Genomic DNA, 17,778 nt, shown 5'->3' with positions numbered 1-17,778 from the left:
GACATAATCATGGCTCACTGCAGCCTCGACTACCCGGGCTCAAGCAATCCTCCAGCCTAAGCCTCCTGAGTAGCTGAGATTACATTGGGATTACAGGCATGCGCCACCATGTCTGGCTAATTTTTTACTTTTTGTAGAGACAGGGTTTAGCCACGTTGCCCAGGCTGGTCTCGAACTCCAGAGCTCAAGGGATCCGACCACCTCAGCCTCCCAAAGTGCTGGGATTAAAGCCATGAGACACCATGCCTGGCCCTGTTATTCTTTTCAATTTTAGTGATTCTGGTATGAGATCAGTATTACAGTTATTTCATTAGGGTTTCAATTTGCATTTCACTTACTTCTAAAGAGACTGAATAATATAATAATATAATATATATATATTATAAGCCATTTGGATATTCTCTTTCCTGACATGCCTATTCTTGCCCAGTTTCTGGGAAGAGGAGTTGTCTTTTTCTTATTGATTTGTTGTATTTCTCTATCCGTTAAATATAATCCAAGTTTCTTCTCCCATTCTGTAACTTGCCTTTTCATTCTCTTAATTGTGCCTTTTGATGAACAGGTGTTCTTAATTCTATATGTAATAATGTACTGACATCAATTCTTTTCAATTTTGGTTAGTACATTTTATGTTTTATTTTAAAAGTCTTTCCTTAAGATAGCGGGAGAAAGTTGCTTCAAAATAAACCCATCGGAGGTGGGTGGAAACACAAGACAAAACAAAAATAGCCATATGTAGCTAATTATTGAACCTGAGTTACAGGTATATAGGACTTCCTCATACTCTTCTATTTTTTATAATTTTAAACTTTTCAATAATAAATTTTTGTTTTGGGGGGTGGTTTTGAGACAAAGAGTCTTGCTCTGTCGCCCAGGCTGGGCGACAACCTTGGGTTGCATTGGCGCAACCTTGGCTCACTATAGACTCAACCTCCTGGGCTTATGTGATCCTCCCACCTCAGCCTCCCAAGAAGCGGGGACTAAAGACACGCCCCACCATGCCCTGGGTAATTTTAAAAATTTTTTTGTAGAGATGTGGTCTCACTGTGTTGTCCAGGCTGGTTTCAAACTCCTGGGCTCAAATGACCCTCCCAAAGTACTGGGAATCCAGGTATGAGCCACTGCACCCAGCTTAATCTCACTTAAATATGTGTTACCTAGAGTAGTCAAATTCACAAAGACAGTAGGTAGAATGGTAGGTAGGCCAACAACTGGGAGGGAATGGTAAGTTACTGTTTAATGGGTATAGAGTTTCAGTTTCATAATGGGTATAGAGTTTCAGTTTCATATTCTTTTAATATGAAAAGAGTTCTGGACATGAATGACAGTAATGGTTGTACAACAATGGGAATGTACTGATGCCACTGAGCTATACACTTAAAAATGGTTAAAATACAAATTTTGGCCAGGCACAGTGGCTCGCACCTGTAATCCAAGCACTTTGGGAGGCCAAGCCAGGAAGATCACTTGAAACCTAAAACTTGATACCTGCTTATTAGGCAACACAGTGAGATCCTTTCTCTACAAAACAATTTTTTCAAAAAGTAGCAAGGTGCTTTCCTGTGGTCTCAGCTACTCAAGAGGCTAAGGCAGGATGATCGCTTGAGCTCAAATGTTTGAGGCTGCAGTGGGCTGACTGTGTCACTGCACTTCAGCCTGGTTGATGGAGCAACGCTCTGTCTCAAAAGAAAATAATAAAAAATAAATAAAAAGGGAACAATGGGTCTAACAGGTGAGAACTACTGAGTTACAGGAATTATAAAAGGTCTCAAGTTGAAAAAGGCTAAACAGACCACCATAACAGCAGCTGGCATTAATGAGTGCTTCATTCTGCTAGACACTGTGAAGGAGCTCTACATGAATCATCTCAGTTAATCCTCTTGATATCCCTACACACAAGTCTTCTGCAATCTTGCCATTTTACAGGAAAGGAAGAGGAGACCTAGAGCAGTAAAGAGATTTCCTAGCTTGCTAGGACAGCCTAACTAGCTAGTGACAGAGATGGAATTTAAAACTTGAGTTTGTCTGGTTCTAACAGTCAGTGTTTTATACCACTACTCATGTTCACATTGCCTTTCTTATTTACCTTCAAAGTTTTTAAAAAAGAGGATGTCACACAATTGTTCTTTATTCCCTTGAAGCTACAAAGGAAGTATGAGCTTAAATTAAGGCAGAAACAAATATGCTGAATATAAGTTTAAAGTTTTGATGGGTAAGCAACGAAACACTGGAACAAGGCTAACAGGCTAATGATGGTATTTCACAAGTCTCTTCTGATTGCTCCTCAAGAAGATCATACAGAACTAACTGTACTAGGTGGTTGGGACACACTCAAAAAAAGGTAACTGAAGGAGATGATCTTATGGCATGATTATCACTAGGCAGAATTTAAGAAGTCTTGCTAACAGATAAGAACCAGAAGGTACATGAGAAGCAAATGCAGTTGATTTACCAGCTGGTGAGCTGCTCCTAAGTTATATTTTTCTTTCTCTGATCTCTATTATTGCTTTAATTTGTACCAAAACCACAAATATAATTTACAATTTAGTTTGGAATTTAACTTTTAGAGAAAATAATAGACTTAAAATGGTATATAAATAATGTAAATACTTCAGGTGGAAGTGAACAAAAGGCTCAAAACATTTCTAGCACTATCAATAAAACCAGTCTATTTCACATAGAAAAAAATTACTCCTAAAAATGAGAAATGGGGTCAGGAGTGGTGGCTCATGCCTGTAATTCCAGCACTTTGGGAGGCTGAGGCAGGAGGATCTCCTGAGGTCAGGAGTTCAAGACCAGCCTGGCCAACATGATGAAACCCCGTCTCTACTAAAAATACAAAAATTAGCTGGGTGTGGTGGTGGACGCCTGTAATCCCAGCTACTTGGGAGGCTGAGACAGGAGAATTGCTTGAACCTGGGAGGTGGAGGTTGCAGTGAGCCAAGACTGTGCCATTACACCACTCCAGCCTGGGCAACAAAAGCGAAACTCCATCTTTAAAAAAAAAAGGAGAAACAACTTGAGTAGCCAGAATAAAATCTTGTCTTTGAGTTGTCAAAAAAGTACAGTTCAAACTTTTTGAATGGGATGAATGAAAAATCAAACATTTTTCAGGGAGAGAGTGTTGAGTTGCATGTTTATTCCTTCTTTCTTTCTTTCTTTTTTTTTTTTTGAGACAGAATCTCACTCTGTTGCCCAAGCTGGAGTGCAGCGGCGTGACCTTGGCTCACTATAACCTCTGCCTCCTGGGTTCAAGCAATTCTCCTGCCTCAGTCTCTCAAGCAGCTGGGATTACAGGTATGCAGCACCACGCTCAGCTAATTTGTATTTTTAGTAGAGATGGGGTTTCACCATGTTGGCCAGGCTGGTCTTGAACTCCTGACCTCAAGTGATCCGCCCGCCTCAGCCTCCTAAAGTGCTGGAATTACGATGTGAGCCACTGTGCCTGGCCCACATTTCTCAGCTATGAAAAGTTTTATTTTACTTTGTTTTTTCTTTTCTTTTTTTTTTTTTTTAAGAGACAGGGTCTTGCTCTGTCACCCAGCCCGTAGTGCAGTGGCAGGATCACAGCTCACCGCAGCCTCAAACTCCCAGGCCTGAGTGATTCTCCTGCCTCAACCTTCCAAATATCTGGGACTACAGGCACACACCACCATGCCTGGTTAATTTTTTTTTTTTTTTTGAGACAGAGTCTCACTGTTGCCTGGGATGGAATGCAGTGGCACAATTTCGGCTCACTGCAACCTCCGCCTCCTGGGTTCAAGTGATTCTCCCGCCTCAGCCTCTCAAGGAGCTGGGATTATAGGTGCCTGCCACCACGCCCAGCTAATTTTTGTAATTTTTGGTAGAGACAGGGTTTCACCATGTTGGCCAGGCTGTTCTCGAAGTCCTGACCTCAAGTGATCTGCCTGCCTCAGCCTTCCAAAGTGCTGGGATGACAGACGTGAACCACTGTGTCTGGCCGTTAATTTATTTTATTTTTTTGTAGAGATGGGGTCTCACTGTGTTACTCAGGCTAGTCTCAAACTCCTGATCTCAAGTGATACATACTCCTGCCTCAGCCTCCCAGAGGTGCTGAGATTACAGGTGTAAGCCACTGTACCCAGCCTTATTTTACTTTGTAAAGATTTTTATTAAGTACTCCTTTATGTAAATCAAATGGTTATAGAACTTATAAAAGAAGAAAGAAGTGGACTTACGGTTACTGTCAAACACGTCTATTAAAAATAATTATATCACATTACTACAGTTCTCAAAAGTTCTACAGCTCAGCAAAATTATGTAGCAAGAAAAAAAATTCTAGGCCCAGTGTGGTGGTTCACACCTGTAATCCCAGCACGTTGGGAGGTCGAGGCAGATGGATCACGTGAGCCAAGGAGTTCGAGGCCAGCCTGGGTAACATGGTGAAACCCCATCTCTACAAAAAATACAAAAATTAGCCAGGCATGATGACACGTGCCTGTAGTCCCAGCTACTCGAGGGGGTGAGGTGGGAGAATGGCCTGAGCCCCAGAGGCAGAGGTTGCAGTGTGCACAGATCACATCACTGCACTCCAGCCTTGGTGACGGAGGGAGACTCTGTCTCAAAAAAACAAAAACAAAAACAAAAAAAAAGGCCGGGCACGATGGTTCACAACTGTAATCCCAGCACTTTGGGAGGTCGAGACAGGCAGATGGCCTGAGGTCAGGAGTTTGAGACCAGCCTGGCCAAGATGGTGAAACCCCATCTCTATCAAAAATACAAAAATTAGCCGGGCATGGTGGCGGGCACCTGTAATCCAAGCTACTCAGGAGGCTGAGGCAGGAGAATTGCTTGAACCTGGGAGGTGGAGGTTGCAGTGAGCCAAGATCGTGACAGTGCACTCCAGCCTGGGCAACAGAGCAAGACTCTATTTCAAAAAAACAAAAAACAAAAAACAAAACAAAAAAAAAACAAGAAAGAGAAGAAAAGAAAGAGAAAAGAATGAAAGAAAAAGAAAAGAAGAAAAAAGAGAAGAAAAAAGAGAAGGAAAAGGAGAAGAGAGGAGAGAAAAGAAAACAAAAAAGAAAAAAGAAAAGAAAAGAGAGGAAAAGAAAGGAAAAGAAGAAAAGAAGGCCAGGCATGGTGGCTCATGCCTGTAATCCCAGCACTTTGGGAGGCCGAGACAGGCGGATCACGAGGTCAGGAGATCGAGACCATCCTGGCTAACACGGTGAAACCCCGTCTCTACTAAAAATACAAAAAATTAGCTGGGTGTGGTGGTGGGCGCCTGCAGTCCCACACTGAGGCAGGAGAATGGCGCGAACCCGGGAGGCAGAGCTTGCAGTGAGCGGAGATCGCGCCACTGCACTCCAGCCTGGGCGACAGTGCGAGACAAAAAAAAAAGGTATGCATATCTATCCTCCTATAAATTCATGTCATAAATATAACAGGTTCTCAAGTATTTGCCGTGGGTTCTCTTCAAAGGTTCTTGTATTTATCTCATGATTTTTGATGTCTGGTTGCTTGACAAACAGTATGCATAATCCAAGGATAAGGCCCACAGAAGATTTTTGGCAAAATATTTTTTACCTAATTAATTAGTAAGCCATATGAACAAGCAGGCCACTTATGGTCTGAAGACCTGTCCACTATTGCCATTATTTAACTCAGTGTTAGTCAAACTATCTAGGGTAAAGAACTAGCTGTTATTTTGTGGTTTTAATTTCTAATGCTTTGAAGACCAATGCTTTTATAATCTACAATAAAATGAAGCTTGAGGATTATGGTGGTGTAAAGAGGTAGGCAAGTCCTCTCCTTAAAACACAAGCATAAAACGAGGCTGGGCACAGTGGCTCACGCCTATAATCCCAACATTTAGGGAGGCCAAGGCGGGTGGATTACTTGAGCCTAGGAGTTCGGGACCAAAATCAGTTCGGGACCAAAATGGGCAATATGGCAACACCCCAGTCTCTACAAAAAATTTAAAAAAAAATTAGTTGGGGATGGCGGCTCACACCTGTGGTCCCTGCTGCTCAGGAGGCTGAGGTGGGAGGATCATCTGAGACCGGGAGGCAGAGGTTGCAGTGAGCCATGATCGCGCTGCCACTGCACTCCAGCCTGGGTGACAGAGACCCTATCTCAAAAAAAACAAACAAAAAATGTAAAGCAACCATTTCAGGGCTCTGGAAATCAACCAAAGGCAGATACCAAATATTGGGAAACTGCTAAAGCCTTAAGTAAGAACAGTGAAGTCCGTGTCTTTCTTTGCCTAGAGTAGGGCTGCTCCCATTCCCCATCTCCAGCTTCCTCGAGAACAGTTAACTTTACCAGGGCTGGGCTAGCCATGACAATCAGCAGCTTTACTGACAATAGGGCTAACTCGATTTGAAAAGGACTTGAAACCCCACAGCTCTGTCAGCTAAAGCAAGAACTCAGCAGGAAATAAACAGAAAACCTGCAGCTTCACTAGCCTGAAGTTGGGGTCTTGGTTGGGTGAGGGATAAACAAGTAGGAAATTCAAAAGGGAAATCATGCAAATGAACAGGCCACAGAAAAGCTAGATAAGCTCTCTACCACCGCTTGCTAAACAGAAAACTAGATAAATGCATAAAGGAGACCCAAGAGAAGCTATAGGAAAGTAAAAGTCAAAGCAGACTTGAGAATGGTCTGAACTTTGAATGTACTCCTCAGCCTACATAGATCAATCAGCACAGAATGAAAGCCTTACAGGCTTGAGGTGTCAGAGCAAAACCTCTGTCCAAATAACTTGCTGATCACTAAGCACTACAGACACAGAGGCAACCCCTAAAAAGCCAGGCTAAAAAGTAAAAACTAGATTTTTTTTTTTTTTAAAGCACAGATGTATTACTGGCTGTACACATGGAGGAGGAAGATTCTTAAGTCCAGAAAATTATTTTTTTTCAAATACTCTCAGAAAATAAAATGAGAATCCAGAGTTAGCACAATATATTACCCAAATGAAAGAAAAAAGTAAGGGAGGGAGTGTGGGAGGGAATGAAGGAAGAAGGAAAGAGTGACTCATACATATTAAAAATCTGAAATACCAATAAATAGAAATTGATTTTTTTTTTTGAGACGGAGTCTCACTCTGTCACCCAGGCTGGAGTGCAGTGGCACGATCTCGGCTCATTGCAACCTCCACCTCCTGGGCTCAAGCGATTCTCCTTCCTCAGCCTCCTGAGTAGCTGGGATGACAGATGTGCACCACCATACCCGGTTAATTTTTGTATTTTTAGTAGAGATGAAGTTTCACCATGTTGTTCAGGCTGGTCTCGAACTCCTAACCTCGTGATCTGCCTGCCTCCGTCTCCTAAAGTGCTGGAATTATAGACATGAGCCACCGTGCCTGGCCTTAGAAAATTGATTCTTGAGAGGGTCCAGTTGGTGGACTTACTAAGACTTCAAAACAACTAATATAAATATGTTCAAAGAAGTACAGAAAACTATTTCAAAGAATTAAATTATTTCAAATAATTAAAGGAAAATATAATTGCAATGACTCAACAAATTGGGAACCTCAATAAGGAAACTGTAAGGAAAAAAAAAAAGAAGGAAAATTTCTTTTCTTTTTTTTGAGACGGAGTGTTGACTAGATTGGAGTGCAGTGATGCGAATCTTGGCTCACTGCAACCCCTGCCTCCCAGATTCAAGCGATTCTCTTGCCTCAGCCTCCCAAGTAGCTGGGACTACAGACTTGTGCCATCACGACCGGCTAATTTTTTTATTTTTAGTAGAGACGGTTTCACCATGTTGGCCAGCCTGGTCTCGAACTCCTGATCTCAAGTGATCCGCCCACCGCGGCCTCCCAAAGTGCTGGGATTACAGGCATGAGCCACTGTGCCCGGCAAGAAATGAAGGGAAATTCTAATGGAAAATACAATACCAGAAGAAAAATTCACTAGACAGACTTAACAGCAGAACTGAAACAGCGGAAGGAACAGTAAACTTGATAAGAGATCAACAAAAATTAAACAATCTAAACAGCAGGGAAAGAAAACACTGGGGAAAAAGGAACAGAGCCTCAGTCACCTGATAGGGAAACATCAAATTTACTTATATATGTGTAATAGAATCTAAAGAAAGAGAGGAAAGAGAAATATTTTTTTGGAGAAATAATGGCCAACATTTGATAAAATTCCCAAAAGATCCATACTAAGATGTATCATAGTCAAACTGCTAAAAACAAAGGAAAATACTGACAGCAACAGGAGAAAAATGACTCATTACAACAGGGGAACAATATGACATATTCTGTGGAATGGCATATTCTATGTACTGAAACAAAAAATTATCGATGAAATTTTTTTTTTTTTTTTTTTGAAACGGAGTTTCACTCTGTCGCCCAGGCTGGAGTGCAGTGGTGCGATCTTGGCTAACTGCAACCTTTGCCTCCCAGGTTCAAGCAATCCTCCCACCTTCAGCAGGTGCTGCCACGCCTGGCTGAAGACTTTTATATGCAGCAAAACTACCCTTTGGAAATACAGCTGGGTATGGCGGCTCACGCCTGTAATCCTAGCACTTTGGAAGGCCAAGTTGAGTGGATCACTTGAGGTCAGGAGTTCGAGACCAGCCTGGCCAACATGGTGAAACCCCGTCTCTACTAAAAATACAAAAAAAAAAAAAAAAAAATTAGCCAGGCATGGTGGTGTGGGCCTGTAGTCCCAGCTATCGGGATGTTGAGGCAGGGGAAATCTCCTGAACCTGGGAGGCAGAGGCTGCAGTCAGCCGAGATTGCACCGCTGCACTCTAGCCTGGATGACAGTGAGACTCCATTAAAAAAAAAAAAAAAAAAAGAATAAATTATTTAACAATAAACTTAACAAAAAATGCAAGAGTTGTACATCTAAATCTGTAAACCATTGCTGAGAGAAATTAAGATCGAAATAAACGCAGAGATATAGTAGTAAGTTCATGGACTCAAAGCCTCCATATTGTTAAGATGATAATTCTACACGAACTGGCCTACTGATTCAGTGCACTCTCTATCAGATTCCAAGCAGATATTCTTGTAAGAACTGACAATCTGATTCTAAATTTCATATGTAAATGTAAAGAAACCAAAATAGCCCAAAAAATTCTGGGGGGAAAAATCATTGGAGGATGTATCTTCCTTACTTATTAAACTATATTTACTATAAAGCCATACTAATCAATACAGTGTACTAGCATAAAGACAGACATATACATCAATGTAACAGAACAGAGTCCAGAAATAAATCTTCACATGGTCTACTGATTTTCAACAAAGGCAATTCAAAGGAGGAAAGGATAGCCTCGTCAACAAAACATGCTGTAACAACTGGATGTCCATATGCAAAAAAGTAAACTTAGACTCTTATACCTCATATAAAAACTAACTCAGCCGGGCGTGGTGGCTCATGCCTGTAATCTCAGCACTTTGGGAGGCTGAGGCAGGTGGATCATGAGGTCAAGGGTTTAAGATCAGCCTGGCCAAGATGGTGAAACCCTGTCTCTACTAAAAATACAAAAATTAGCTGGGCGTGGTGGTGGGCGCCTGTAATCCCAGCTACTCGGGAGGCTGAAGCAGAGAACTGCTTGAACCTGGGAGGCGGAGGTTGTAGTGAGCTGAGATTGCGCCACTGCACTCCAGCCTGGGTGACAGAGAGAGACTCCGTTTCAAAAAAACCCAAAAACCCAAAAAAACTAACTAAAACAGGATCATAGACTTTAAAATACATGAGATAAAACTATAAAACTTCTGGGAAAAAGTCTTTCTGACTTTGAGTTAGGCAGAGAATTCTCAGACATGATACCAAAACCCAATCTGTGATGGAAAAAAAAAAGATAAATTGGACTTCATCAAAATTTAAAACTTCTACTCTTTAAAAGACACCATTAAGAATTTTTTTTTTTTTTTTTTTTTTTTTGAGACAGAGTCTCACACTGTAACCCAGGCTGGAGTGCAACAGCATGATCTTGGCTCACTGCAACCTCCGCCTCCTGCATTCCAGTGATTCTCCTGCCTCAGCCTCCCAAGTAGCTGGGATTACAGACACCCACCACCACACCCAGCTAATTTTTTTATTTTTAGTAGAGACAGAGTTTTGCCAGGTTGGCCAGGCTGGTATTGAACTCCTGACCTCAGGTGATCCACCTGCCTCGGCCTCCCAAAGTGCTGGGATTACAGCTGTGAGCCACCGCGCCCGGCCCATCAAGAAAATTAAAAGACAAGCCATGAAATGGGAGAATATACTTACTAATCATGCACCTGATGAAGAACTTGTATTCAGAATATACAAAGAACTCTTAGAATTCAATAATAAGACTCCAAAATTTTTAAATGGATCAAGAATTTGAACAGACATTTCACCAAAAAAAATATAAATGGCTAATAATCACATGAAAAGATGGTCAACATCATCAGTCATTAGGGAAGTACAAATCAAAACCACAATGAGATACCATTACACATCTATTAAGACAGCTATAATATAAAAAAAAAAAAGACTGACCATACCGAGTGTTGGTGAGGATATGAAAAATATGAAATCCTGATACATTGCTGGTGGGATTGTAAAACTGTGTATTGCCACCTTGGAAAACAATCTGGAAGTTTCTTACAAAGTTAAAGAAGTCCACTCCTAAGTACCTCCACAAAAGAAATGCAAACATATGTCCACATAAAGACTTGTAAGCAAAGGTACATAATTGACAATCATTCATAACAGCACAAACTACAATCCAAAATGAATAGTAACTGGTAAATGGATAAATGTGTTATAACAAGACTACTCAGTAGTAAAAACGAGCAAACTACTGACACATTCAACAATATGGAGGAACCTTAAAAACATTACACTAAGTGAAAAGAAGCCAGACATAATAACTATATTGTACTAATATGTGTATATGAAATTTCTAGAAAACGCAAAAATAAAGTGACAGAAGATCAATGTTTGCCTGTGGCTGGGGTAGGGAGCAGGAATTGATAACAAACAAGAGAATACTGGGGGATAAGGAAAAGAGGGGTTTGTTTCTGTTTTTTTAAGAGACATGGTCCTGCTCTGTCACCTAGGCTAGAGTGTAGTGATCATAGCTCACTGTAGCCTCAAATTCCTGGGCTCAAGTAATCCTCCCACCTCAGCCTCCCAAATAGCTGGGACTGTAACAGGCATGTGCCAGTATAATTGGCTAATTTTTTTATTTTTTGTAGAAACAGAGTCTTTTTTTTTTTTTTTTTGAGATGGAGTTTTGCTCTTGTTGCTCAGGCTGGAGTGCAATGGCGTGATCTCGGCTCATCGCAACCTCCACCTCCCGGGTTCAAGCGATTCTCCTGTAGTTGGGATTACAGGCATGCACCACCACACCCAGCTAATTTATTACTATTTTTTTAAGCAGAGACAGGGTTTCTCCATATTGGTTAGGCTAGTCTCGAACTCCCAACCTCAGGTGATCTGCCCGCCTTGGCCTCCCAAAGTGCTGGGATTACAGGCGTGAGCCACCACACCTGGCTAAGACAGTCTTACTATGTTGTCCAGGCTGATCTTGAACTCCTGGCTTCAAGCCATTCTCCTGCCTCAGCCTCCCTAAGTGCTGAGATTATACGCTTTAGTTACCACACCCAGTCAGAAAGTGTTTTAAAACAAGATTTTGGTGATGGTGCACAACTCCATAAATTTACTAAAAATAATCAAATTATACACTTGGGCAAATTTTAAGGTATTTAAATTATACCCCAATAAAACTGTGTTTAAAAGGGCTTAGATGTTGTCACACTGTCAAATCACTATCAGAGAGTTCCTAAACACTCTTCATTTCTACTTCTCCAGTTCACAGACAGGAATAGGGTCTACAGCCCACACTCTAAGAAGCACAGCTCTGACTTCTGCTAGATATTGGCTAACAGGCTTGGAGTAATCAATAGTTTTAACTGGAACTGACTTAATTTAATTTAAGCTGTTCAAGTTTAACTCCACTAAGTATTTCATTAAATAAGGAATTTACAAGTATTACTGACAAAAGGAAAATATGAAAATATGGTCTATTGCTGAATAAAAACGTAACTCATTACAAAATGAGAGCCTGTAAATGAAATACCACTAAGAACAATGACTACCATAGACCCTTCTTTTTAATGTAGTATAACCAAGTTCATAAAGTCAGTGTATTTACAGATTAGACTACTAAAACCCAAAGCAATGACACTTTAAACACATAAATGAATAAATGAAATGTTGTAATATTTTATATTTCATGGGACCAAATATCAGACGTGCAAATGAATTACATGCATAGATTTGTTTCAGAGAAAGTCCCAACAACACGTAAGCTTTACTTTGTTTCCACCTAAGTGTACATCTAGGCTAAGTTCAACCAAAACTGGTAAGCACTTAGTGTCTATGTTGTAGTCTTTTTTTTTTTTTTTTTTTTTTAGACAGAGTCTCACTCTGTTGCCCACGCTGGAGTGCAGTGGCATGATCTCTGCTCACTGCAAGCTCTGCCTCCCGGGTTCACACCATTCTCCTGCCTCAGCCTCCTGAGTAGCTGGGACTACAGGTGCCCGCCACCACGCCTGGCTAATTTTTTTTTTTTTTTGTATTTTTAGTAGAGATGGGGTTTCACTGTTTTAGCCAGGATGGTCTTGATCTCCTGACCTTGTGATCCACCCACCTCAGCCTTCCAAAGTGCTGGGATTATAGGCATGAGCCACCCGACCCAGCCTATGTTGTAGTCTAAAATTTAAATTCATTTTATAGTAATATTTAAATTCATTTTATAATAATTAGAAAAAAGCAACTGATGGGGACAGGAGGCAGAGAAATTCTAGGCAGAAAAGGGTGGGTCACCGGTGAAAACTCCACCCTCAAGCCAAAACGCCTGAAACCTCGGCCCAATGTGAGAACTTATATTCCTGTTTTCCTGTTTGACTGTTGCCTTTTCCTAAACCACCCATGGCCCTGCCCTGCCCCATTCTGTGCCTATAAAGACCCCAGACTCAGCCAGCAGAGAGAACTAGCTGGACGTCAGGATGTTTTAGAGGGACAGCTTGATGGTGTAACTTTGGAGAAAAATCTAGCTGGAGACAGCTGGACTTCAGGGAAAGATTATCTACCCACACCCCACCAACCCCTTTTCAGCTCCCCTTCCTGCTGAAAGCCACTTTCATCAACAATAAAATCTCCCGCGTTTACCATCCTTCAATTCATTCGTGTGACCTCATTTTTCCTGGACGCCAGACAAGAGCTCAGGAGCCATGAGTGCAGATACAAAAGGCTGTCACACTGGCCCTTTGCCCTTGCTGGCAGAGGGCAGCCACCCCACGCAACGGGGAAAAGGGCCCACTGAGCTGTTAACACTTAAGCCGTCCACAGATGGCAGAGCTAAAAGAGCACTGTAACATGCCTTCTGGAGCTTCGGGGGTCACAGGCACCCCACAGCCTGGACACTGCCACAGGGCCCACACAGAGTTCACCCCCGCTGGCACTGAAGCAGCCAGCCGGTTCCAGCACTCATGCCCTCCAGTTCCTTCCTTGTTCACTCGCGCTCTCCTTCCTGTGAGGAGTTGAGAGAGGCAGGCTGAGTAAAGGAGAGACTCCTGCAAAGGGGCCAGGGAAATATCCTGCTTCACAATGATACTTCTTTTCTACAGCTCTGGTAAAACACAGACATGAAATAAAGACTCTCTAGTTTTAAAAAGGTCAAAGTAATTTGCTGAAGTTAACTTTTTTTAGGAAAAATTAAATGCTCAACTTTTCCAGAACCCTATTTTTACTATAGTATTTCTCATTTGCAGGGTGAAAACTGATGCTCAATGTTTCAAGCATAACTGGGAAAAAACAAACTGAATTATAACAACTAAGAAAAAACAAACTTGGGTTATTAAAAAAAACTTTTCCGTTGGCAAATTTCATTCCATAGAACAGTTCAGCTTTAGTAATCTAAGCATTCCTTAGAGCTCAAATTCTTCCTATAGATTTACTACACAATGAAGCTACAACTTTTGAAACCACAAATCTGGTTTATTTACTTTCTTATGAGGTTTTTGAACTACCAAGTCAAAATTAAGTTTAAAAGCATTTTCTTCATATTTAACATGTGAGACCTGGATGTATGAAGCTTTGTTTTGAATTAAAGAACATTAACTTTGAACTGGAAATTAAATTGAATGAGGGGAAAACACCGAGATACCTATGATCATTCTTTTAATCAATATATTCCAATTATCTACAATAGTTCTAATGCTGTTGTTCACTTTGTCCCTTTAAATTTTTACAGCTATTCTAGAAAAGTAGAAAAAGGTTTTACAAAGTCTTTGTTGTCCTTCCCTCCATTATAACTACCCTTCTATTTCCTGACTCTTTGCACCTTGTATTTCACTTTAGATAAGAAGCTAGAGGAACATTCCCGGAAGGAAAGCTAAAGAAGGAAACAAAACCCAGAAACATTTACTCTTGCTCCACTGCCTTTCTCTAGAAAAATGCCAACTCAAACAACATAGAATATCCTGCAGCAAGCTAGCCCTCTTAACACATCTCCCTAACATATGTTCAGTATTCAAAAATGCATCTTCAAGATTGTAAGTATATTACAATTTGATAAGTCTGTGTGGAGTAGAAAAGCTATTGTTATATGAATTAATTCCCAGACTGGTAATACACAAAGCGATAATCTAATATCCATAAATACTTGTAAAACCATTCAAAACACATTAGAAGGACAGTTTTTAAATATACAGCTATAAATGGGGATCCTTATAACTATGCTTGTAACAATTTATGCCCACATCTAATCTTACCCTTCTGGTTCTGTTTCCTGGACATTGTCGTTTCTTTGATCTCAAAAAATATACAAGAAAAGTATCCTTTTGCCTTGTCTGGGTTTTGAGTGTAGGTATCTCTGATTTAAAAGTGGGCAACGGAAGTGTGTAGTTGGAAGCAAAAAATACGAAATCCTGTTGTTCGAAATTCTGCTGGCTAGCTGTTAATCTCCTTTCCTTTTCTTGTATCAACTTCTTGTCAGGAAGTATCATTGCAGACATTCATGTCTCCGTTTCCAGGGAGATTCTGGAGGGAAAAACACAAACATACATATACTATTACAGTAATGACTATCTGTACAAAATTTCTAAGATATCCACAAGGTTTCTTTTGTATTTCTGTATACAAAACTAGTTTTAAGTACTATAGAAACAATGTAGCTGCTGAAAAGCAGAATTTTTCTTAAGAAAACTTAATCTTAGAATCAGATTATCCTCTTAGTTTAGAAAGTATGTTCTCTTAGTCTTCTTATCTTTTGTATCCATCTGAAATATCCCCATCTCTGCTTTGCAAACTAAAATGTTACCTCTTACCACTCCCTAAGATCTTTCTTTTTTTTTGAGATGAAGTCTCGCTCTGTCACCAGGCTAGAGTGCAGTGGCATGATCTTGGCACCTCACTGCAACCTGTGCCTCCCGGGTTCAAGTGATTCTCCTGCCTCAGTCTCCCAAGTAGCTGGGACTACAGGCGTGCACCACCACGCCCAGCTACTTTTTGTATTTTTAGTAGAGATGGGGTTTCACCACGTTGACCAGGATAGTCTCTATCTCTTTACCTCGTGATCCACCTGCTTTGGCCTCCCAAAGTGCTGGGATTACAGGCCTGAGCCATTTGATCTTCTCATCCAAATCAAGGGTCTATTCTCTTCCTCTAGAATTCCTTTTTTTGTTTGTTTGTTTGTTTTTTTTTGAGGCAGAGTTTCACTCTTGTTGCCCAGGCTGAAATGCAATGGTGCGATCTCAGCTCACTGCAAACTCCGCCTCCCAGGTTCAAGTGATTCTCCTGCCTCAGCCTCCCAAGTAGCTGGGATTACAGGCACCCGCCATCACACCTGGCTAATTTTTTGTATTTTTTTTTTTTTCAGTAGAGACGGGGGGTTTCACCATATTGGCCAGGCTAGTCTCTTGACCAGGCTGGTCTTGAACTCCTGACCTCGTGATCCGCCTGCCTGGGCCTCCCAAAGTGCTGGGATTACAGGTGTAAGCCTAGAATTTCTTATATCTAACCTCTCCTCAGGTTTCCCAGCTCAAATACAGCTATAAAAAATATAGGGGGGGATGTGAAATGTGAGAAACACACTCACCGTACAAACCCAAAGAATGGACTTAGAGGCACGAAGAACAGCAAACGTGAGACTTTTTAATAGCGGTCTAGCCAGGTGCAGTAGCTCATGCCTGTAATCCCAGCACTTTGGAAGGCCAAGGCAGGCAGATTACCTGAGGCTGGGAGTTCAAGACCAGCCTGACCAACATGGAGAAACCCTGTCTCTACCAAAAATACAAAATTAGCTGGGCATAGTGGTACATGCCTGTAATCCCAGGTACTCAGGAGGCCGAGGCAGGAGAATCACTTGAACCCAGGAGGTGGAGGTTGCCGTGAGCCAAGATCGCACCATTGCACTCCAGCCTGGGCAACAAGAGCGAAACTCCATCTCAAAAATTAAATAAATAATAAAATAAATAATAATAATAATAATAATAATAATGGTCTTGCAAGATCAGGTGTCTGGTGGGCAGGCACACCGGGACAGTCACAACAGGTAATTTATCTTCTAGCATACAAGTCCCTCCGCCAGTTCCTCACTGGTTGAGTACTATGGGGTTACAATCTTCCTGGACATTGCCAAAGTTTTATTATCCCCCTTATAAGGTTATACCCTATCTCCTTCTCTGCTTAAATTTTGATTTCCCAATTACGAAACTTTCTTCCCTTTTATGGGCTGACCCCTCCTCTACATTCTGTTCGCTTATTGTGACCTCCTAGGTGCATGAGCTGTGCGGTTTGTTACATTTGCAGGCCAGCTGCCAGTACTTAGATTTATCATGCCTTGAAAACAAACCATTTAAAATGTTTTTTCACATGAAAGGAGGGAAGTGCAAAGGAATTTTAACATGGAAAACTGAAACATCAAAATGAGATTAGTCCATACTGCAGGAAGCTCCTTTAAATTACAAAGATACAAATGCTGTTTCTCTATATTACTAAACATTTTAAAGATACATGCCCAAGATTTCTGGGTAAAGAAAGCATAAGTTCCTGCCAGCAGAGATGTGCTAACAATAAAAAAAAAAAGGAGATGGAACTTGCAACCTCCACCTCCCAGGTTCAAGCGTTTCTTCTGCCTCAGCCTCCCGTGTAGCTGGGATTGTAGGCATGCACCACCATGCCCAGCTAATTTTTGTATTTTCAGTAGAGACGGAGGTTCACCATGTTGGCCAGGCTGGTCTTGAACTCCTGACCTCAAGTGATCTGCCTACCTTGGCCTCCCAAAGTGCTGAGATTACAGGCGTGAGCCACTGCTCCCGGCCAATATTTTTTTTTCTTTTCTTTTTTCTGGAGACAGAGTCATGCTCTTGTTGCCCAGGCTGGAGTGCAATGGTGCAATCTTGGCTTGCTGCAACCTTTGCCTCCTGGGTTCAAACGATTATCCTGTCTCAGCCTCCCAACGAGCTGGGACTACAGGCACCTGCCACCACACCCGACTAATTTTTGTATTTTTAGTAGAGACAGGGTTTCGCCATGTTGGCCAGGCTGGTCCTGAACTCCTGACCTCCAGTGATCAGTCTGCCTCAGCCTCCTAAAGTGTGGGATTACAGGCATGAGCCACCATGCCTGGCTGAAAAATAATAATTTTTTTAAGCATTATAAGGATTATAGAACTCTTATACCCGGACACCTGACTGGAAAAACATTTACAAAATGCAATGCAAGAAGGAAAGGAGAGTACACTTATATTAAATACTTTCCAATTTGAAAAGAGGAGACTGAAGAGTCAAGTAGGTAATTCTGCGAAAGTTTT

General features: G+C 41.4%; 1 protein-coding gene across 2 annotated transcripts in view; it reads right to left on the bottom strand.

Moving 5' to 3' along the window:
* The window catches only part of SPATS2 (spermatogenesis associated serine rich 2), a 165,231-nt gene that overhangs the window by 55,342 nt on the left and 92,111 nt on the right, over positions 1 to 17,778 (bottom strand). For both annotated transcript variants that reach the window (XM_054445490.2, XM_054445488.2), the window contains one exon: positions 14,738 to 15,005. In XM_054445490.2, the coding sequence (XP_054301465.1) occupies positions 14,738 to 14,762 (25 nt within the window). In that variant the 5' untranslated portion in view covers positions 14,763 to 15,005. The remainder of the gene's footprint in view (positions 1 to 14,737; positions 15,006 to 17,778) is intronic.

This window comes from Pongo pygmaeus, chromosome 10 (genome assembly GCF_028885625.2).
Source record: "Pongo pygmaeus isolate AG05252 chromosome 10, NHGRI_mPonPyg2-v2.0_pri, whole genome shotgun sequence".
NCBI classification, from domain to species: Eukaryota; Metazoa; Chordata; class Mammalia; order Primates; family Hominidae; genus Pongo; species Pongo pygmaeus.
The sequence above is the reverse complement of the archived record's forward strand: the minus strand, read 5'-3'. Positions and strand labels throughout refer to the sequence as shown.